General features: G+C 38.9%; 1 protein-coding gene across 1 annotated transcript in view; it reads right to left on the reverse strand.

The window, feature by feature from the left end:
* LOC134751987 (uncharacterized) overlaps positions 1–24590 on the reverse strand; it is a 48791-nt gene that overhangs the window by 17001 nt on the left and 7200 nt on the right. Inside the window, exons 2-10 of the mRNA XM_063687528.1 lie at positions 22059–22195; positions 16756–16770; positions 16031–16184; positions 13300–13493; positions 11962–12156; positions 10204–10356; positions 9424–9643; positions 7933–8102; positions 6724–6976 (exon numbers count right to left, since the gene is read on the reverse strand). Of these exons, the coding sequence (XP_063543598.1) occupies positions 6724–6976; positions 7933–8102; positions 9424–9643; positions 10204–10356; positions 11962–12156; positions 13300–13493; positions 16031–16184; positions 16756–16770; positions 22059–22195 (1491 nt within the window). The remainder of the gene's footprint in view (positions 1–6723; positions 6977–7932; positions 8103–9423; positions 9644–10203; positions 10357–11961; positions 12157–13299; positions 13494–16030; positions 16185–16755; positions 16771–22058; positions 22196–24590) is intronic.

Genomic DNA, 24590 nt, shown 5'->3' on the forward strand with positions numbered 1-24590 from the left:
TCGTCATATTACAACCAATTTACACAAAACCTTAACAAATTATACGACTTAACCTTCCTCAAGAATCACTCTATTCATAGGTGAAAACCGCATAAAAATCCGTTCAGTAGTTTTCACTGAAATTATTACGATATACTTACTGCTCGCTTAATACTTTGATAAAATACAAGCCTATAGTTGCAACCGCTGTGTGGCGCTGTCTTCGTGCACGGTCCCAATAACCATTATTCGATAAATTGTCCTTGAAATGAATAATGTGCTGATTTTATAACGTTTTCAAGGCAAAATCATATTTTTCTGCCTTAATTTTGATTTGAATTCTTTTTGCATACCTACCTACATCAAGCCTTTTAAGGCCATCCCGCCGATTCGTCGCCGCCGCCGACTAATTTTGACCGGCGGCGCTCATATCTAATCAGTAGGCCGAGCACATGATTGACGCGACAGTATCTCGCCGCGAAATAGACTACCCGTCTTTTACTAACTGTATGAATTAAAGAGGGACGAGTAGTCTATGTCGCGGCGAGATACTCTCGCGCCAATCATGTGCTAGCCCGGCTGATCACGTCTATTTTTGCATTAGCATATTATTACACTGTCATCGGACATAAAGAAGTAATTTAAATTTCAACTGAATCAGATCACGGTTGTTCCTAAAGGTAGGTATTTTAGTTTTTCGTAAATAACTCGTAACATCATATAGCAAATTTATATACAATTTTCCATAAAAAGTTTCTGAACACTCACTTGGATCAAATATCTGGACCCAAAGAGGGAACAGTGGCTTGGTAGAAAATAGGTGGCTGACCGAGCCAATTTTGATTCACAACAGCACCTAAGCTATAATCTGACAAAGTATCAAACGGGAGGCGATGACTGAAAAATTTTTTTTTTTTGACAAGTTCATGTGACCAGCTGACGGTGTTTCCACCGCGATACAACCGGCTGACGATTGTTTTTATTCACAACAGCACCTAAACTATCATCTGACAAAGTATCGAACGGGAGGCGATGACTAAAAACAATTTTTTTTTACAAGTTCATGTGACCAGCTGACGGTGTTTCCACCGCGATACAACCGGCTGACGATTATTTTTAATCACAACAGAAGCTAAACTATCTAGCTATAATGAATTAATGCCTCAACTTAATAGTTAATAACCACCAGGTGGGGTTCGTTCACCAGACTTAGTTAATTCGGTCGTTAATTATATTAAATAGTCAGTTTAAATTTAAGGAACGTAAGGACATTGTATCCATGTCTGTTGAACGGACTATAGAACTAAGTGCAGTAGAATGGGAGCAATTTTAAGATAAAGCGGATGATACCTGTATTATTGTACAAGCGGATAATTTCAACAATTTAAAGTACAAACTCTGTCACGTGACAAGTTTAATCGAAAAATGGTTCTCTGCAAATGGCATGTTAATTAATCTTGACAAGACAAATATTGTTCATTTTCGACTATAAAATACAAATACAAATAAACTGAATATTGTAGTAAATGACACCTAAATCCCACAAGTAGACACTGTGAAATACCTAGGATACCAAATCGACTCAGGACTAACGTGGGCCCCGCACATACAATCCACCTGCGACAGACTTGCCTCAGCCTGTTTTGCGCTGTCCCGAATAGCACCCAGTTTATCTATTGAGAACTTAAAGACCGCCTACTATGGATATTTCCGCGCAATACTTTCTCAAGGTGTCGATCTTTGGGGTACAGCTGCTGATCGAGATAGACTGCTTAGAATGCAGAAACGCGCCCTTCGTATTATTGATGGCAAACCCGTTGACTATCCTGCACAATCTCTGTTTAAAAAACACAAGATATTAACGCTACCGTGTATATATATACTGACCGCATGTACGTATGTCAGAACAAATATGCACTTGTATAAATCCAGTGGATCTACCCGCAGTGGCCCAGCCCGCAGGTTGCCTATTCTTCTCGCCCCTAAATGCAGGCTCGCGAAGTCACGAAAGTCACTAAATATTATGGGACCAAAGCTTTATAACTCAGTACCGACCGATATAAAAGAATCGAAAAGTGACACAATATTTAACAAAAAGCTAAAATCGTTACTTGTAGAAAAGGCTTACTACTCGATCGACGAATTCATGATGTCTATGCGAAATGATCATTGATTCCATATCGTAACTTCCTCTAAACATTTATATTAACCTATTATTGTGTATAATAATTTTATCTTTATTTTATTCTTAAGAATTTGTGACTTGTAAAATGTACTTTATTTTACCAATAAAGATCTGTATATCTGTAAAGATGTAACACTTTAAACTCTCACGTTTTGTACACATAATTAATGTCATTACCGGGTCTAACGCGATTAAATTTCATTATTTTCCCTTTTATTTCGACGTTTCAACTAGGTTTACAGTTAAAGATAAAGATGTGTTTATTTGTACAAATGTAGTGATGAACATAGGTGGACGGTAATTTTGGATGCGTACATTTCACTTAAAGAAGCATGCAAATTTTTCTTACTAGCTACGTACTATAACTAATAAGTTATACAATAATAACATCATCGGGATACAGATCATACATGATTTCATTTCTACCTACGGTTTTACAATATTACTATTACATAAAATTATTTATTCAATTACAGATGTGAAATATTCATTAATTTTATAATAGCATTTATATAAGTAATTTCTTACTAGAAGGTGATATTTTAAGTAGGACAGATTCCATTATGCTTTCAAATATTTCAAAATTGCTCCAATTCTACTGCATCGTTCAACAGGCATGGATACAATGTCCTTACGTTCCTTAAATTTTAAATGACTATTTAATATCAGTTTAATGTCAGCGATGCGCACAGGGCCGCAAGAGAGAAATTTCACGAGTGGACACTCTGTGGTAGACCGGAAGTGGGCAGGTTATTTAATGAGATGTGTGAAACGCGAAGAATATTCAAATCTCGCTTAAAATGGTGCCAGGACCATCAAACCCAAATAAAAATGAATATTCTAGCTTCACAGCACTCCAAAAAGGACTTCCGGTCATTTTGGAACGCCACAAACAACATGAAGTTTCGACCTTCGTGCCCTGTGAGTGTTAATGGCAAAACTGACACCAAAGACATAGCTAACACTTTTAAAGATCATTTCGTTGTCAAATCACCTCTTGTGCGGTCGCAGGATGAGATGAACGGTGCTGAGGTCAACGTGAAACCTGGACCGGGATACTCTGCTAAGGATGTAGCAGAGGCTATTAAATCTATCACCCGAGGCAAATCCCCAGGACACGATGGCCTCAGCATCGAACACCTTCAAAATGCGGGTCCCCATATCTCGAGAGTGTTAGCTTTGTTTTATACGCTGTGTGTAAGGCACTGTTATCTGCCCGAGGATATGATGAAAACTGTAGTTATTCCTGTACCCAAAAATAAAACTGGAGATTTGTCCGACACCAATAACTATAGGCCTATATCCCTTGCGACTATTATTGCTAAGGTATTTGATAGTGTGCTTAATGTACAATTAAATAAGTACGTGAGCCTTAACCCCAACCAGTTTGGTTTTCGACCAGGGTTATCAACGGAAAGTGCAATACTGTGCCTTAAGCACACTGTCAATTACTATTTAAACAGAAAGACGCCAGTTTATGCGTGCTTCTTAGACCTGTCTAAGGCTTTTGACCTGGTTTCCTACAATATCCTATGGAAAAAACTAGAAGCCATTAAATTACCTAATGAGACCATACAAATCCTGAGGTACTGGTATGGAAATCAGGTCAATAGCGTTAGATGGTCAAGTACCTTATCGGACCCGTATCGGTTGGAGTGTGGGGTGAGACAGGGGGGGTTTGACCTCGCCCACACTTTTTAACCTTTACGTAAATGAGCTTCTCGAGGCGCTCGGCAAAACTCATGTCGGCTGCCATATCGACACAGTTTGTCTGAATAATTTGAGTTATGCAGACGATATGGTTTTGTTGAGCGCGTCGGCTTGTGGTTTGCGAAAACTTTTATGTATTTGCGAGACCTACGCCATCCATCATGGGCTAAAATATAATGTGGGTAAAACGCAATACATGGTGTTTGAACCTACTGGGTATCGGATACCCAAGGTACCTCCCATCAACCTGAGTGGTACTCCACTGGAAAGGGTGAGGGCTTTTAAATATTTAGGCCATGTTGTCACCTCAGACCTAAAAGACAACATGGATATCGAGCGTGAACGGAGGGCCCTGTCGGTGAGGGCAAACATGATTGCGCGTAAGTTTGCGCGATGTACTAGGGAGGTGAAATTAACTCTCTTTAGAGCATATTGCACTTCCCTCTATACGTGCAGCTTATGGACATACTACACGCAGCGGGCCTATGGGGCTCTCCGGGTCCAATATAACAACGCGTTCCGGGTCCTGGTGGGGCTGCCTCGCTTCTGCAGCGCGTCAGGGATGTTTGCTGAAGCACGCATAGATTGCTTTTATACGACTATGCGCAAACGATGCACATCCCTGGTGCGCCGGGTGCGGGCCAGCCCCAACCCCATCCTGCGGTTGATAGCCGAGAGGTTTGACTGCCCATATATGAGGCACTGTGAGGACATGCATGTTTCTAGAAGTACTTATTATGTATAAGCTACTTGGGTATGTACTTCTAGAAACATAAGTCAGTTCATGTCAATATTGTTTATTTTTTATTATTTATTGTAATGTTAATTTTTGTGATAATAATTATTCTGTATATATAGTGATAGATGTAAGCATTAACATAGCTATAAGTACTTACTAACACAAGCTATATGAGTCTGTAAAGTTACTCGAAATAAAAATGATTTATTATTTATTATTTAATATAATTAACGACCGAATTAACTAGGTCTGGTGAACGAACTTCCCACCTGGTGGTTATTAAGTTGAGGCATTAATTCATTATTAGTTCCGTAATACATAAAATATCAATATCAAAATCATTCAATAAAGTTCTATCTGTAAATATTTTCCTCTAATACATTGAATGTTTTAATGCACCAGGTGGATATACTTTCCATTTTTGCAGTATTTTTCATTAGATTAGTGTTGTCCCCTAGCAGAAAAGTTTTGGTCTAGAACCGGCACAAACACACTACTGATATGCTATCACTTTTTACAAGTTCATGTGACCAGCTGACGGTGTTTCCACCGCGATACAACCGGCTGACGATTGTTTTTACTAACAATAGCACCAAAACTACCATCTGACAAAGTATCAAGAGGAAGGCGATGACTGAAAACAGTTTTTTTTTTTACAAGTTCATGTGACCAGCTGACGATGTTTCCACCGCGATACAACCGGCTGACGATTGTTTTTACTAACAATAGCACCAAAACTACCATCTGACAAAGTATCAAGAGGAAGGCGATGACTGAAAACATTTTTTTTTTTTACAAGTTCATGTCACCAGCTGACGGTGTTTCCACCGCGATACAACCGGCTGACGATTGGTTTTACTATCAATAGCACCTAAACTACCATCTGACAAAGTATCAAGAGGAAGGCGATGACTGAAAACATTTTTTTTTTTTACAAGTTCATGTGACCAGCTGACGGTGTTTCCACCGCGATACAACCGGCTGACGATTGGTTTTACTATCAATAGCACCTAAACTACCATCTGACAAAGTATCAAGAGGAAGGCGATGACTAAAAACATTTTTTTTTTTTACAAGTTCATGTGACCAGCTGACGATGTTTCCACCGCGATACAACCGGCTGACGATTGGTTTTACTATCAATAGCACCTAAACTACCATCTGACAAAGTATCAAGAGGAAGGCGATGACTAAAAACATTTTTTTTTTTACGTGTTTCGGTGGCTGCCATTCCTCAACCCACCAACGGAGCGGCAGCTGACTTCCACTAGGGTGCATCTTAAATAGCCGTTAACCACTATACGAGTTTTCGCGAGGAAGGCGATGATTGACGAAATTTTCGCCTGGCTCGCGGTCTAATACTTGAGCCCATTCGTTTTTTCATTCATGTGGCGTAGTCAGCGTGTGTCAGCTCCGAGCGACGCTGAATAATGTTTGTCGCCTTCTGTCTTATATGATCCTGGTACTTTCTTTCATACAACTTGCAGCCAGTAAGTTAATTTTTGTATAATGTATGAAACTACGAATGTTTATGTTTAATAAACTTTCCCTATACACACTTACCGGTTCCAACATAGTCAATCCTCTAGTATAATCCGCCCCCCGCACTTTATACGGATTCCAATGCTGTCTCATATCTAGCACGTCCAGTATGTAGGCATGCAGGTCGTGCGCGGTGGTGAGTGCGCGTTGACGCCGAGCAGCGTTTGTCTCCTACTGTCTTATATGCTCCTGGTACTTTTACAATTCAGTCATACTTGAGTCCATTCATTCTTGACTACATTCATTCTTTCATTCATTCATTACATTCATTCATGTGGTGTAGTCAGCGCGGGTCAGTTCCGAGCGACGCTGAATAGTGTTTGTCTCCTTCTGTCTTATATGCTCCTGGTACCTACTGTCATACAACTTCCAGTCATTTTGTCGAAAATTAAAAGAAAGTAGTAATGTGTCACGTATGTCACGTTCAATAAAGTTGCACCAAACTGTTTGTCATCGTTAAAGTTCGCATTTTTTTGTATGGAAAGTTTAATAGTAAACCGCCGCGGCGCGCCGGGTGACGTTGATCAGTCTGTCAAGTGCGGATGGTGCAACTGGCATTTGGACTCACCGGTTCTAACATAGTTAATCCTCTAGTATAATCCGCCCCCCGCACTTTATACGGGTTCCAGTGCTGCCTCATGTCCAGCACGTCCAGTATGGTGGCGTGCAGGTCGTGCGCGGTGGTGAGCGCGTGCGCGTTGGCCTCGAGCGCGCGGCGCGTGCGCGGGCGCGCGCGCGCGAGGCGGTCGGGGAGGCGCAGCGCGAGGAGGGGGAGACGCTCCTCCAGTTTGCCTTGGAGGGTGTCGCGGACGGTCGCGTATCTGAAAAAGGTAAAAGGTAACGTTTTCAAGTAAAAGGTACCACATTGTCGCTTACCATGAGGACGAAATTTGCTAATATCTTTATACGAATAACCTGTCAGAGCGTGCTTATGGCGAGCGACAATGTGGTACCTTTTGCTTGAAGACGACACATATCATAACTGACTAACTTAGTTGTATAGTAAATGTTGTAATTAGACTAACGCTTAGTTCCCTAGTTCAAGTATAACTATATGGATATTAAAAAAATATGGATTCTTTAAAGTCTGAATAAAATATATTTTTTTATTTTTTATTATTGAGTTGTTGTTTATATGTGAGAAATTCGTGTAATGTAAGGCTTAGAATAGAACGCCCTGCGCTTAATTTCTTACGGTTTCAGAACCGCAAGAAGTATAACGTACGGCATAAGCGCACACTTGCAAAACTGAAACCGCAAGAAATTACACTAAAACCGCAAGAAATTAATCGAATCTAAGCCTAAAAGGCACGAAAAACAAAATAGATTTTACTTAAACGCTACAACAGCATACCTAATTAGCTAATTCTAACTTCTAACTAGCGAGACAACTTCTGTGTTATTAATTACTAGCTTTCGCCCGCGACTTCGTCTGCGTGGACTTAGTAACCCCAGCTAGAGTAAGAATAGCGCCTCGAGAAAGTCTTATAGCAATTATTCAATTTGAGCATATTATGCACACAAATTAGCAGACACTTCATTAATTATCTCAATTCCACCCCGCTTTTTACTTTCTTAAGGGATGATTTTCGGGATAAAAACTATCATATGTCCTTCTCAGGGACTCAACCTATCTCTATGCCAAATTTCATCTTTCATCGATTCAGCGGTTTAAGCGTGAAGAGGGAACACACAGACAGACAGACAGACTTTCGCAGTTATAATATTAGTATGGATTCTGTGCTGGAAGTTTAAAAAAAAAAATGTTAAAGAGTACCTAGGTCCATGGTCTCCCATGACGACTATAAGCGTATCTTCGGCCCTGGACATGAGGCTCTGCAACAACGCAGCGGTGTCGTCGTCGGCGTTTTCAATAAGATTGAAGTCGTCGTGAGTTATATCCGCGATGAACGTGAAGATGAAACGCTTGCCGCCCAACTCCAGGAACTAGAAGGGAAAAATTTTAACCCAATTTTAGGAAAAACTATAAAATACTCAAGTTACTTAATAGCCTAACTTACATAATAAAGTTAAAAAAAACCGGCCAAGTGCGAGTCGGACTCGCGCACCGATGGTTCCGTACTTTTTAGTATTTGTTGTTATAGCGACAACAGAATTACATCATATGTGAAAATTTCAACTGTCTAAGATTCATCTATCACTGTTCATGAGATACAGCCTGGTGACAGACAGACAGACGGACAGCGGAGTTCGCCGTACGTTCTCAATCAAAAGGCACCACTTTGTCGCTTACAATAAAGACGAAATTTTCTTGTAAATATATATACGAATAACCTAGAGCGTCTTTCTAAGCGACAAAGTGGTACCTTTTGATTGAGAACGTCAAAAATAAACACTGGGTTAGCCATCTTAAAGGGACGCCTATTGAAAGGCTTTTTTTGAGGAAAGGGTTTTCCGGTCCCTGCAAGAAACCTCTGCTTCAAGGCCACCGTTATATTTATTATACGTAGTATTTTCACGCAAATTATTAATACTTAGGTAGCTTATAACATACACACACATACCTACTCTCGCATACACACACACCACTCTTTAAATATAAATTTCACATACGAATGTCTCTCCTGTATGTTTTATTTTGATTATATTTTTTTTATTTGTATATATTTTCCTGCATGCACTATTTGTAGTTAAATTAATTTTAATATTTGATATTTCTCATTCAAAAAACGGCCATCATATTCAGTTTCGTTAAAATTTCTCAGTAAACTCTATTTTCCCGGTTCCCGATATACAGGCTGCGCCTAGTTTGGGGCCGATGGATATTAGCTTAATTGTAAAATCTAATTTTATGTTTATGTGTAATAAATATAAGAGCCTAGAGAGAGAGAGAGAGAGAGAGAGAGAGAGAGAGAAAGTATCATTTCGTTCCATTTGGAGTTGAAACTCTAGGTCCATGGGGTCCCCGCGCACAAGTTTGCAGAAATCGCGAAGCGAAGTAACTGGTGACCGAAGAGCTGGCGGCTCCCTCGCACAACGTATCAGCATTGCGATACAGCGAGGAAATGCCGCCAGCATCCTTGGTACAATGCCTCAAGGGCCTATTTTAGATTTAAGCTAGTTATTAATTTCGTTTACGTAGTACCACTGTATATATCTTGTATGTAAATAAAGAGTTTAAAAATATATTAAAAAAATATGTTGTTCAATCTGTGATGTCAATTTGTAAAATATTTGGTAAATAAACGATTGTATTGTATTGTATTGTATTGTATTGTAAACGCTTCTCTTATGTGGGATATTTTACCTGCTCAGTGATATTCATCATGACTTTAAACTGCGGCGTGTCGCCCAGACAGTAGTATGACTTCTTCGCCTTCCACCAATGGGAGGGGGAGGGCCTGGTGGTCAAATCTTCTAAGTAGAAGGAGCGGAGGTAGTGGTCGGCGGGCTGGCGGCGGAACCCATTAAACCGGTATTGGAAGGTACCAATGTTAGGCATGTCTTCGAAGTAGGCTGTTCGGTACCTGTAAAAAATACTTTTTTCACTTCTCATGCTCGTAAAGTTCGACTTTAAGTCGTGCGTAGACGACATAAAGTTGCTTATTATGTTCTAGGGCAGAAAGTAAAATCATTGAATCAGTAATTCATATTGTAATTTTATATTATGAGAATAAATATCTAAATCTAAAATCTAAATCATCCATTACGACCCTTATTGACAGCAATAGTCCTGCATCTGCCATACAAACTGCCAGCCCTGCCGGCTCCCGGCCGGCGTGCCCCGCGCCCCCGACACAACTGAGTATAATTTACTTTAGTCTTGAATAAATACGGTAAAATAACCTAAAATATTGGATAATTTTGTATATTTTACTCACACTCGAAGTGAAAAGCAGAGCGTATAACTCAGGCATAAATGTCCTTTTTTATCCGCGACTATATTGGTCCTCGCTGCGCTCGAACTAATAAATTGCTTCGGATAATAATGGATCGCTTTATGCCCATGTTGTACAATCCACTATTTTCCCGTTTCGAAGCTGGTTACCAATGTTTAGTTATTAAAGGGGTTTGACCATGCACTCACCCGTCCTGCTTCAACTTGTAGAATATGAAAGGGAAGGAGTCCAGGCTGCCGTTGTTGTGCTTGCTCTTTCTAACATCGGGTAGTTCTAACTCGTTCTTGCCCGTGAGGATTGGGAACAGGGCCGCGGGCGTGCCGTCTCCTAAGATGTTGTATCTAGAATGTAACGCGTAGGTTTAATTAATCAGTAACTAATTATTAATTAGAGTTCGGACAAATTATCGCAAAAATAAATATGGTATGGATCAGGATAAAAAAAATTGAACAATTTTGAACTGCAGTTTTGAGTATAATCGGGAAATTTTATTTAAAAATACTGTACATGATACGAGTTTAATAAATCTTGTCCTATTTTGAGATATAAATGATTTTTGATGGTTTTGCGATGATTTGTCCGATCCGACCTATGCTAATTAATAAATGTTCCAGGCCTGGCCAATTTGGGTTCATCCATTAATTACGTCACACGAATTTCTTGGTTTTTTGATCCCTCCCCCCCCCTCCTTGTCACACTTGGTCACGTTTGGCAAACGGAAGGGGTGCGACATCACATTTTTTACGAAATCGGCAAATCGAATATAGGTACGATTAATATTTTATCAAGATATTTTTGACAAAAGAAATATTAGTAATTTTATGACCCAAAACTGATTAGGAAAGAAAATTAAACGAATAAAAACGATTTTCGTTTCAAAAACTTGTTATTTAACTGTACAGCGAATCAAATAATTTAAATAAGTTAAAGTGACGTCACAAAGATTGTGACTCCCCCTCCCCCTTGTCACAACATGTCACATTTTCTTGTGTCATCATCATCATCATCATCATATACTTAAGAGTAAGTCTCTTGTCGGTGGAGCAATTTCCATGTTTCGCGGTCCTCTGCCTTCTCTTTGACAGCCTGATCTGATACGACACGACGTTGAGTTTTTCCTTTATTTGATGCATGTACGCTCTCCTTGGTCTTCCCTCCTTCCTCTTTGCTTCAACTTTCACTTCTATGATGTTTTTGATAAATTCGTCGTGTCGTATCAGGTGCCCAAGCATCTTTCCTCTTCTATTATCTATAGTTCTTAACAAAGTCCTCTTTTCTCCTACTATACGTAAAACCTCTTCGTTGGTTTTTTTTTCAGTCCAACTGATCTTAGCCATTCGACGCCAGCACCACATCTCAAAAGCCTCCAGCCTCTTCCTATCACGTTGCCTCATTGTCCACGTTTCGCTTCCGTACAGTGCAATGCTCTTGTGACCCCCCAATTTTCTTGTGATTCCCCCTAAACGTGTGATGTAATTAATGGACGACCCCTTTAAGTCAAAGAACTGTTCATAGCAAATTTTGTAAGATGAGATGAGTAGTCAAAGATGAATAAGGTTTTTGAAAAATTTAATTTTTGGTACAAGCAAAGCTTTCAATTGTATATACAGATGTCAATCGCAATGAAAAAATCAACGATAATAAAATAAAAAAACAAAAAATTAATTAAAAAAAGGAAAAAATATTTTAACATTAAAGCAAAGCTTTAGTTCAGAGAAAGCCGTATTTGGTATTTTTATGTCGTCTGCAAACGCAACGATTATAAAGAATGCATTTAAACATATGTGGTATTTTCTATAAAAAGGGGCCTTATTGTCGATGGCGCTTACGCCATTATAAACGATGCTCCGATATAAATACAATGCCGCACGACGCTGTGCGGCGTAAGCGCCATGGACAATAAGGATCCTTTTCATAGAAAATGCCCCATACATAGAAGTACTGACCCCTCCATAACAGTATATCCTAGATCCTTCAACAACTGCCAGCTTTTCTTCATCCGCCTGATGAAGCCATTTCTGGCGGTCGTGTCGAAGCCAAATATGACCACGTTGAATGAATCCTCTCGCCCCGGGGGGGAGGGGAGCGGCGGGACGGGCCGGAAACCAAGAGTATTGCCAGACCATTCCGCTTTCTTGTTACTGAAAAAAAAAGGAAATGATTCTTAAGCAAAATGATTCTTAATTTTTATGCGCCTGTTTTTATAAGTATTTATGTTGAGGTTAGTTTTAATTAGTTTGCATGTTCCTACTCATATCTGTACTCCTAGCATGTAAGTGAATTGGTTATAAACTGTAAACTTACATTTTTTCAAATAAATAAATTAAATAAAATTAAGCCCATTGACACAGACGCAATATCTGGTCGGCAATGACGACAAAAATAAAATTTAAACTGTCGTGGGACAAACTAAAATTAAACCAATTTTACGGTTTCCTAATAGGGGATATTACTGCAATGTTCTGCCACCAGAGTGCAGCACTAGCCTTTTTAGTAAACCATAGAGTAAATTATACATACTGTACCTTTAACAGGTTTTTGACAAGTTTTCAGAGATAATAAAATATGACATTGATGCATCAAGGCGGTTTGTTTACGGAGGACCTACTGGGAAACGCGAATCCGAAATTTCGCTATCTGCCTCTTTATTGCTCGAATATGCAAGTGACAGAGATGTTAGATAACGAAATTTCGATTTTCTCGTTTCGCGATAGACCCTCAGGTTGTGGTAGTGGCGCCCCCTACGCAGAGTTTCGTGTAATATTCCCTATTTCAATCTGGATAGCGGATATGATTTATTTATCTCACATGGTAAATTCTTAGGAATTTATATTGTGATTATCAGTTTTTTACATTATGAATAATTGCTTGTTTGAGCTCGAGGGAGAGGAGTGTTAGTGTCGGCAACGCGCATGTAACTCCTCCTAGCATAGGCTACGGAGACTGCTTAACATCAGGCGGGCCGTATGCTTGTTTGCCACCGACGTAGTATAAAAAAAAATTGAATATGAAAAATAACAGTGACAATCAAAACTATTAAATTACAATCGTATGTCAGCAGTTTCGTAATAAATTAAAAACAATTATTTAGAAAATAAATTCGCCACGAATGGGTCGTTATTAAGCTATAAAATAAATAAACAAAATTAAGCACTTTTGTTTTGCGGCGAAAATTCCGGGCTCTGGTTACGACTCATCATCAATTCTCTTGTCGGTGGAGTATCTATATCTATCTTGCGCCAGCACTTTGACTTTTTGTGACGACTATAGAAAAAAAAACTCACTCATCTTTTCTCCTCCCAACACAAGACACTTTAACATGGTCACTGTCCTCCAACTCGTATATCTCGTCTCCCCCCACTTGAGTAGGGGGGCCGATGGTATATTTCACATCGGAATGGTACAATATGTCCCTGTATGTACACGTTATGTCCTTATGGTGGTCTTTTACGGCGTCTATCACTCGGCATTTTGAGTGCTGAAACAAAAAAAAATACATTAATATTGAGCGGATTTCCGAAAAGGGTGTGGATATTTCGGCGGATATACTTACTTAACTTCGTATCTGCAACACTCGTTTGATGACAAAAACACCCGTATTCCGAATGAAAGAAAAGCGACATTTCCATCAAATGATTGTTGCAGGTATGAGGTTGAGTAAGTATAGAGACGATATGTCGACGCGGAATCGGCAAAAGCCGATAGAAATAGTAGGTTGTATGATTAGGGAATAAAACGATCCATTTAAGAGCTCGTTCCCACTATGTCGGATGTCGGGACGACTTTTAATCGGGTGTCGGCGCCTCTGTTCACACTAGTCGGCTGTCGGGACGATTTTTAATCGGGTGTCGGTGCCTCTGTTCGCACTAGTCGGCTGTCGGCCACGACGCAGCTGGTGCCATTTGAGGTTCTCATTTGACGCGCGGGAGGCACAGGGGGTGCGGCGCGGCCGGGGTCGGTCCGACATCCGACATCATGTGAACAGCGCCGCCGACACGATTTTTTTCCGGACGGAGGGCTGACAAAACACACGATATTTTATGTCGGATCCGACACAAAATAGTTGTCGTTCGTGTGTGAATACCTTTATATAAAATGTTCTGCCGGTACGACACCCGATTAAAAATCGTTCCGACATCCGACATAGTGGGAACGGCGAGGGTCGATAGGCACAGCGAGGTTAAAATGGGTTTTATTACCAAGTTATACACTCTTTTCACTTTTAATAAAAAAACAACAGGTACTATACTTATTTTACATTTTATAAAATACTAGCTTTTGCCCGCGACTTGGTCTGCGTGGACTTAGTAACAGCAGCTAAAGTAAGTATAGCGCCTGGAAAAAATCTCATAGCAATTCAATTTGAGCATATTATGCACACAAATTAGCAGGCACTTTATTAATTATCTCAATTCCACCCCGCTTTTAACTTTGTTAAGGGATGATTTTCGGGATAAAAACTATCCTATGTCCTTCTCAGGGACTCAACCTATCTCTACGCCAAATTTCATCTATATCGATTCAGCGGTTTAAGCGTGAAGGGGGAACACACAGACAGAAAGACAGACAGACAGACTTTCGCATTTATAATATTAGTATGGATTAAAAGTACAATTGGTACAATTTTTAATATGTAGAGCTATGTTTTTCCCGGGTAGATTAATTGTATTCTGAGTCAATTGGGGAGGCGAAAGAGGTATTCCGGGCAGATTTATATAATTCTGATTCGATTCGGGAGTAAATGTAGGCATCAAAAATATGTGTACATATTTTCCCTAGGTACTAAAATACGATTTTTGCCCCGCTTTGCAGGTCTAATATGAAGCACTTTTAGAGCATGAGAAGTGAAAAAACCGGCCAAGTGCGAGTCAGACTCGAGCACGAAGGGTTCCGTACCATTACGGAAAAAAGCAAAAAAATCACGTTTGTTGTATGGGAGCCCCATTTAAATATTTATATTATTCTGTTTTTAGTATTTGTTGTTATAGCGGCAACAGAAATACATCATCTGTGAAAATTTCAACTGTCTAGCTATCACGGTTCATGAGATACAGCCTGGTGACAGACGGACAGCGGAGTCTTAGTAATAGGGTCCCGTTTTTACCCTTTGGGTACGGAACCCTAAAAACCTTTGCCTGCGCATTAAGAGCGAAAAAGTCGTTATTCGGATCGGCTCGCATCGGCCGACGCCTGCCGACGCGTCGACGCTTCTTTCGCTCTTATTGCGCAGACATAAAGGTTTTGTCTATCGGCTTTTGTCGATTCCGCGTCGACATATCGTCGCTGTACTTACTCAACCTCATATCTGCAACAATAATTTGATAGAAATGTCGCTTTTCTTTCATTCGGAATACGGGTGTTTTTGTCATCAAATGAGTGTTGCAGATACGAGGTTGAGTAAGTATGGCGGCGATATGTAGGGAGACGCTAGGAATCTGCCGAATCATACACTCGGAACCGGTGACGTGGCAGAAAACTGTGTCACCAAAATGCAAAATGCCATAATCATTCGATATAATGAGTCACTCATGTGCTGCGACTACTCACTGCGTCGGTCAGATAAAGCGCGCTCAAATTGAAGCTCCTCGTTATGAAGTGAAACATTTTAAATATAATAGACTAAAACATTAAATTATTTTAAAACGGGTCACTCACGTATTATTAAGTCGAATAGCTCGACATGTTTCGATCCAATTTACGAGGACCGTCGACAACATGTCGAACTATTCCACTTAATAATACGTGAGTGACCCGTTTTAAAATAATTTAATATGAAGTGAAACATGTAGAAAAAAACCAGACAACTGCGGGTCAGACTGGTCGGAGGGTTCCGTAATTTTTAGTATTTGTTGTTATAGCGGCAACAGAAACACATCATCTGTGAAAATTGCAACTGTCTAGCTATCACGGTTCATGAGATACAGCCTGCTGACGGACAGACGGACAGCGAAGTCTTAGTAATAGGGTCCCGTTTTTACTCTTTGAGTACGGAACCCTAAAAATGAATAAACTTACATAGCATTTGACCCAATCCTGCCCTTGGCATTTGATCTCCGGTAACTCCTTGTCAAACTGTGTGACCTCCTTAGAGAAAGGGTCCAGTTTCGGTATCTCGCAGCCCATGCCCCTGTCCAGTTTCAAGGCCTCCTGCAACTTGTTCTCTATATATCTGAAAATATACAAAAATATACATAATAAGTACATGCGTTTCCGGTTTACGCAATGGTTGATTAGTAGAAAATGCGTTACGGCATTAAGTCGGAAATTTAAAGTACAATAAAATAAATTCATTTTTCACCACACCAGCTGGTAAAGGCTCTCTTGATTATTCAAAAACTGATGAGAAAGTTGAATTTTATCCACATGCGAGGCAAAGTAATCTGATGCAAATTTTGCACATATAATGACTTGAGGTATATCTATGTCTGTAATTAGTTTATATAGCTCCAGTTACGTATACCGCATGTCATTGTAAGTGCAAAGTTTCATTACATTCCTACACGTAGTTTTAAAATAAGAACAAAACTCCGTTTGTATGGGAATGGGAAGGTGAAATTCGGTCGAGGTTGCTGCGGACTCTTAATGTCTCGGCTAGCACCTTTTACGCCAAGACAGGTAAAACCTATGCTGGCGCCATCTATAAAAATCTTTGACAGCCAATTAATAGTTTCTACCATACTTAGTAGTTAATTAATTATAGTTCAAGAAAAGCTGTAAGCATCTAAAAAAATTATACTTACTCTATTATGGCGGCTCTGTAAACGAAATAGAAAAAAACTATTAATTACTTCAAAATCACAAAACACAACAAATTGGTCATAACAAAATTACTGATAATTTGAGTCGTATGACAACAAGAAAATAGTTAATTTTTACCGAAAAAAAAAAAATACTCATGAACAAATTTAGAGGAATGCAAAAAAAAACGGACAAGTGCGAGTCGGATTCGCGCATGAAGGGTTCCATACCATTACGCAAAAACGGCAAAAAAATCACTTTTGTTGTACGGGAGCCCCACTTAAATATTTATTTTTACTGTTTTTAGTATTTGTTGTTATAGCGGCAACAGAAATACATCATCTGTGAAAATTTCAACTGTCTAGCTATCACGGTTCATGAGATACAGCCTGGTGACAGACAGACAGCGGAATCTTAGTAATAGGGTCCCGTTTTTACCCTTCGGGTACGGAACAATAGAAAAGTTTAATTACTGGATTACAGCACCTAATGTAATTTCAAAATTAGTAATAAAACATTTCTTTTGGCGTTCCTCCAAATTTGTCCACGAGTGTGAGTAAATCTAAATATTCGAATGATGCATGCGAAAACATTTTTTCTCAAAAACGAGTCATCAGCATTTTTGTTAGATCCTGCATCAACATAAATATCTGAACACGCCTCTATTGTCAAGGCATTAGAGTGCGTGTTCAGATATTTTTGAGCACCTCGGCCGCTCCGATATAACTGATGGCGACTTAATATTTACTCTTCGAAGGCCGCAAAAATGGGGCATTTTCTATGAAAAGGGACCTTATTGTCGATGTCGCTTATGCCGCACAGCGTCGCGTTGTATTTATAAGGTCCCTTTTTGTAGAAAATACCACAAATATGTGACACGCTCTTATGGCTCTAAAAATAAGATATTTTTGCGGCCTTCGTTGTGTAACATATTATCGCAGGTGGCTTCTGACATATTATTGCAAGTATCTGTTGCAAAAATAATTCTATTTCAATGCAATTTTCACTATTTAAACATGCAAAATATTTGCCGTGCTAGCGAGCATGCTGTTATCAAAGTAAACACCAAATAAGTATCTAGATAATTATGGAACAAATAACATATTATTACTATCATCCGTATGTACTTAATATTATGCTAGTTACAGTAGATAAATTAAATTATTTAACATTTGGCCCTTAGACCACGACAACGCGATCTATTGGCCGTGCCGCCGGGGCGCACCGTATCGCGCAGGAACTCGCCGCTGCCTCGCGCCCTTTCACTGCTCAATGCGCTCCTGGCATCGACGCCTGAGTGCGACCTATTTGCGTGGCGATGGACGGCAGTGTATAATGAATGCCTGAGATTCTGTGAGGCGATGGATGCTAGGTGCTCAACTGTTCCAACATAATTTGTCTGTCTGTCTATTTTAATGTTATGTGATATTATTGTTGTTATAATTGTTGCTGTTTTATGTATTATTATTGCTGTTAGTTTTAAGTTTCGTGACGCATTGGTTCAACTGTAATGTCATGTAAACATTCTTATCAATAAAATAAAATAAAAATAAAATTTTACAAAGGTCGCGAAATAGTTATTACATTACGAAAATACACGAAATAAGTTTATGGTAAAAATTTCATTTTTGGTCGCTGACTGTACTTTTCTTTCCACTGAAGCAACTAATACTCATAGAGACAATTCTAAAATGTATAACAACATGATTTTATTAATGATTTTAAAACAGCAATATCCTATATTCCTATATCTCATACCAGCACCGCATCACATCTTCTAACTCCATCTCCATAGTAAAAAATCGTCTTAACGTTTCATAAAAAGTAGCTGATCTGACTATAGTTAGAATAGCGTTAGTATCTAAAAAAAACTTATAAAATAAAATAAAATATCTTTATTTCAGAAGATTCAAGATTCCATACAATATTGTTAGTACCATCGTTATAGCTATGTGTTAGTAAATACATTAAAAATAAAAACAAACCTTTAAACAATAAAATCAAAATCCAATAAGTTTAAATAATGAATACAAATAATAATAATTAATATGTCAGATTCAGAATAATATAGACTAGAATAATAATTAGAATGTCAAAAATTTACCATTTTTTTTCTTAATTTAAATTCATATAAATAATGATTTCATGTCAAAAGAGCAACAGATACACGCGTAACAAATGTCGATATATGTATTTTACTTATTAAGTAATTATGTTAAGAAGTGAGTGACCCCACATTAAAAAAAAATTCTACAAATTTCATCATTTATTAGTTACTTAGATTGTGTGTGCATCAGTTATCATACACACACAATCTATTAAAATAACCTCTTCTCCTACTCGGGTAAAAACAGACAAAAGTAAACAGTTTAGTATTCCGGCCTTGCCACAATGATTCAGTCAACATCATCAAAGCTAAATAAACCTTATGTATTCGCAATATGATCGAATTGTCAGTGAAACATGTGATGAAACAGCGTTGAAGACCGTATCATCCGTGAAACAAGATGATACGCTGATAAGGCCGCTCCGTGTCGACAATTTTAACAATATCGCATTTGTACGGTCCAACCTAACTTGAGTTACTTGCAACAGTACGAACGTTTTAACAAGTATAACATTAATCTTAAAATTGGGGAGAAGTTGGAAAAGATCACGGAAATTTCGAGAACATTTCTCAAGAAATAACCGAGGTTCATAAACAATTAGCCAAGGCTTCGCACGGGTTACAGAAAACCTTAACAAATTACAAACCTTCCTCAAGAATCACAATTGGTGAAAACCATATGAAAATCCGTTCAGTAGTTTTTAAGTTTATCGCGAACGTACATACACACAAACAGACGCGAGGGGGGACTTTGTTTTATAAGGTGTAGTGATAACGGAAATTTCCATGTCGAAAATGAAACATTTCGATCTCCATACAAAAATATGAAATGTTCTCGTAAAAAACCGGCCAAGTGCGAGCGGGACTCGCGCACTAAGGCTTCCGTACCATTACGCAAGAACGGAAAAAAAAAATCACGTTTGTTGTATGAGGGCCTCACTTAAATATTTATATTATTCTGTTTTTTGTATTTGTTGTTATAGCGGCAACAGAAATACATCATCTGTGAAAATTTCAACTGTCTAGCTATCAGGGTTCATGAGATACAGCCTGGTGACAGACAGACAGACAGACAGCGAAGTCTTAGTAATAGGGTCCCGTTTTTACCCTTTAGGTACGGAACCTTAAAAAACCGACTATTAAAAACAAACCTCTCTAAAATTTAAATATATTAAACCCGGGTCACTCATGCTTAAAAAAGTCGAAAAAATTTCGGCTATAGCGTGAGTGACCCGGGTTTTTATATATTTAAGTATTGGAATATGCCATGCTCATGACCGGACATGCAGAGAAGCAAGCATGTAAGCAACAATTACCTGCTTTTCACATCTTTTGGTTCTTTGACAGCGCTGGGCTGATCTCCTGTTAAAACGATCTTACGAGGCAGTGTACGAAGAGTTGTTACAGTAGAAGTACTAAAATCTACACTACGGAAGGAACACAAAAATCATGCTAAAACACACAAAACTACAAAAGCTAGTGTTAAATAGAAGTGGCGAAAAAAGGACGTAGGTATTTAATACAAAATAAAATAGTTTTTTTTAACGGGTAACTCACGTATTATTAAGTCGAATCGACATGTTTCGATCCATTTTCGACTGAATAATAACGTGAGTGACCAGTTTAAAATATAATATGTTTCGAGTCTCACGGGAGTTTTATAGTTAAAATGGTATTTTGCGTGCGATTTTAACGACTTTAATAATCAGAGCGGGAGATAGACCAAAACAATTATACCCTCCTAAGTCCTAGCTTTTTTTAAACGTCATACTCCTAGAGGCCTCTTTTTAATTTTTTTGCACATAATAAATATTTGCTGTCAGTCCTGAACAGACTTTTTACAACCCTATGGTCTGTCAGAATATTCCGCGCGAGCATTCAAATTTGAAAGCGGGGGGCATCTAAAAATTTTGTACCGAAATATGTACTATCGGTGTTTATTACTATAGTAACTTACTTAATGCTGGGACTGAAGGGTGAATTTTATTATGTACAATATTTGGTACCGCAGGACTTAGGAGGTTAATATGATTGATCTTCGCGGGAGTTTCACAGAAATTTATCAGTCAGTAAGTTAGAAGGTTACTTGGTGTACGTTTGTCTGTCACACGCGTGTTTCTTATTGAAGTTTATATGTGAAATTAGCTGCAATATGAAATATTGAAAGTGTAGTTTTGGAGAGTAGAAAAAGATTAAGATTTTTAGCCACTTCTATAAAAGTATTAAAAACAAAAGTGCTACCCAAAACCAGTAGCGAAAATTGTGCAGATAGTTATTCGTGCAACAAGAGAGCAAAGTTATATTTTGCTGCGAGTGCTGACTGAGTCCTGGCAAGAAAAATACTATATCAAGAGTAGCGACACCAAAACTATAAATGTAAAAAAAAAAACTTTGGTCTCGTGTGGCACAGGCAACTTTTAACCGCAGCAGCAAGAACAAATTAAAAAAAAATCACACGAAACAAAATTTAAATATGTCAATAACGGGTTACTCACGTATTTTAAGTCGAAAAACATGTCGAGCGTTTTTCGACTTAAAATACGTGAGTGACCCGTTATTAATATATTTAATATGTCTGTGTCTCACGGAAATTTTGTTATCGAAACAAAATTTGTTTAACAAATATCAAATTTAAAAAAAACCTTTATAGGCATTTTATATTTAATTCGACTCCCACCAGTTTAGCAGTAAAATAAACGCTAACGAGAACGTAAGTTATTTTCTATGCATCTCGCTCGTACTCGCATATTAGTGCGAGCGAGATGTATAGAAAGTTAATAATTACGTAGACGTTAGCGTGTTTATGTCAATTTTGACATTTTCAGTGACTCATAGTAAATATAGATACTAACCGTATTGGTGGTATACGAGGGCCTGACACTCTTTGATAGAGAAAGATAGTCTTCGCGATTCCTATAAGAGGAAAGAGAAGATAGTGCCATGCTTTGTCCTTATCACCGACCGGGTGGCATCATAGGTAGGCGATGGCGAAATGCCGAAATTTATAAGAGTGAAAGAGAAAAAATCCTATGCTGCCCAAATTTTATATGAATATTCTTTTACCCCCGGTCGCTTGGTGGCGCGTCTATAACTATGGTAGTATAAGTGTTGGAAATCTACTCAGGTTCTACCGCTACTTTACCAATTTACTAGCCATCTAGACTACCTTTACCTACATTTACTACATTAGTTAGTTACCTTCTAGTAATATCCAAGTCTTGTTCAGTGATCACAGTGGGCGAGTATATGTAGTATAGCGCGCACAGGCCCGCGATGATCATGGCGATAACCGCATTGCGTCGCGAGCGGTACCACCGTTTCGGGAGCAGCGCCATCTGGAACCAAAACAATCAATTAATTTATTTAAACATAGTACCTATAGTATACAATACATCATTATTGTTTATCGTTGGCTCCTACACTAGGCATTGACGGAGAACACAAATCACATGAAACTAACTTTTTTTCTTTGGACCCGGGTATGTCCTTAAACTACGACCAAAAGAGAGGTATAGGTGTAGGCACTGTGTGAGACTCAAACATATTAAATTATGAAATAAAACTATGAAAACGGATTATATCGCGTATATTGAATTTATAATACATCCCGACGTTTCGAACTCTTTACAGCGTTCGTGGTCAACGGGTGACTGAGGAAAAATTACAAAATGCAAAAATACCCACATACTAAAATAATTTTATTTATTTATTTTTTTTTTATTTTAAACTTTATTGCACAATATAACAAATAAAGTACAAATGGCGGACTTAATGCCTAAAGGCATTCTCTACCAGTCAACCACCAGGCTAAACAGAAACAGTGATAGGTGCAGGCATTGAACAAAAAAAAAGCAGAATAGGTAACTTAAAACAAAAAATATAGCGATAAATAATACACACTACCGAAAATAAACTTACATATACCTATACATACTATACATACTATAATTAAATAAACTTACATATATATTACTTCATTTTGTGTACCCAGTGCAAATAATACTATGCCTACGATGGACAACTAACCAGTGAGCTTGTCGAAAAAATGCTTGCGTAACATGCGCTTAAACGAGAGCTTGGTTGGAGCCTGTCTGATGTTGAGTGGGAGATCATTCCAAAGCCGGATCGCGTGAAGGGTGAAGGAGTTAGAGACAAAACCGGTGCGATGAGAAGGAACAGTAAGCTTGAGACTACGGGACTCACGGAGGGTGCAACCTGATCGGGCGGTTATAAAATTAAATTTCGAACTAAGATAGCCGGGCGCTTTCCGATCAAATAAAATAGAATATAGTGTGCACAGAATACGCAAGGACCTCCGTTCTCGAATAGGGAGCCAGTTAAGTCGGCGGCGATATGCAGATATGTGGTCATATTTACGGAGTCCGAAAATAAATCTGATGCTGTTATTAAGAAGCCGATCTAGTTTGCTCAGAGAGACTTCTGTGATATTCGTGTAACACACATCAGCATAGTCTACAATAGGTAATACAAGAGCTTGAACAAGGAGAACTTTAGTGCCAGTCGGAAGGAAATGTTTAAGCCGGTATAGGGCTCTTAGTGTGTTAGTGACCCGGCGACATACGTCAGATACCTGCGGTTCCCAAGTCAGGCCATTGTCAAGAATCAACCCCAGGTTTCTCACTTGCGATGCCAGCGGCACAGGTATATCTTCGTACACGATAGGAGACAAGTGAGTAAGGTCAGCTACGGAGAGTAAACGGGGGCTTCCCAGTACAATAGCCTGGCATTTGGACGGATTAACAGAAATGCCGAAGCAACGCGACCAAACAGAGATGCGATTCAAGTCCTCGTTAATCTTCGCTATGGCACAATCCAGATCACTAATGCTACTGTGGGTGTACAATTGCAGGTCATCGGCGTAAAGATGGAAAGAGCATGCTAAGTGAGAAGCAATTAAGTTAATAAAAACGGAAAAAAGAAGTGGAGAGAGTATGCCGCCCTGCGGAACACCGGAAGTGAGGTCACACCAGTCGGAAAAAGAGGAACTGTCCACACGAACCATCTGACGTCGATCTTGAAGATATGAGGCGAACCATTTAGCCGTTGATGACGTTATATTTAAGTGGTTCAATGCAGCTAACAAGAGTTCATGATTGACTGCATTGAATGCGTTTGAAAAGTCAATCAACACCAAAACCGTCAGCTGCGTTGATTCCATAGCTAGTCTCACATCCTCAACGATCTTAAGCAATGCCGTGGTAGTGCTGTGGCCTGGACGAAAACCTGATTGAAATGGAGTGAGAACAAGGTTGGAGTAGATATGAGCAGATAATTGTTTGTGTACAATAGCTTCCAAGACTTTTGACAAAAAAGGGAGAATAGAGATGGGACGGAAATCTTTTAATGTACTGGGGTTAGAAACTTTTGGTAAAGGAATGACATGTGCTTTACGCCACAACGACGGAAAAATCCCAGTTGAAAGTGAGAAGTTTATAACATGGGTTATAATTGGGAGTATGCATTCCAAGATGCATATTAACATAAGTCTACTAACCTCGTCGTGGCCAACAGCATTAGACTTAATAGACCTAATAACCTTAGCAACCTCATCATCAGTGGGCAACGTAAATGAGAAAGTTGTACTAGAGGGGCAGGGCAGGGCGGAAATGAGAGAGAGACTATGAGATTTAGTGACAGTATCTAAAATGGTCGATTTAGAAAAGTGAGAGTTCAGGTCATTTAAAGAGAAAGTGGAGAAGGACATGCTCG

The sequence above is a fragment of the Cydia strobilella genome, chromosome 24, assembly GCF_947568885.1.
Source record: "Cydia strobilella chromosome 24, ilCydStro3.1, whole genome shotgun sequence".
NCBI classification, from domain to species: Eukaryota; Metazoa; Arthropoda; class Insecta; order Lepidoptera; family Tortricidae; genus Cydia; species Cydia strobilella.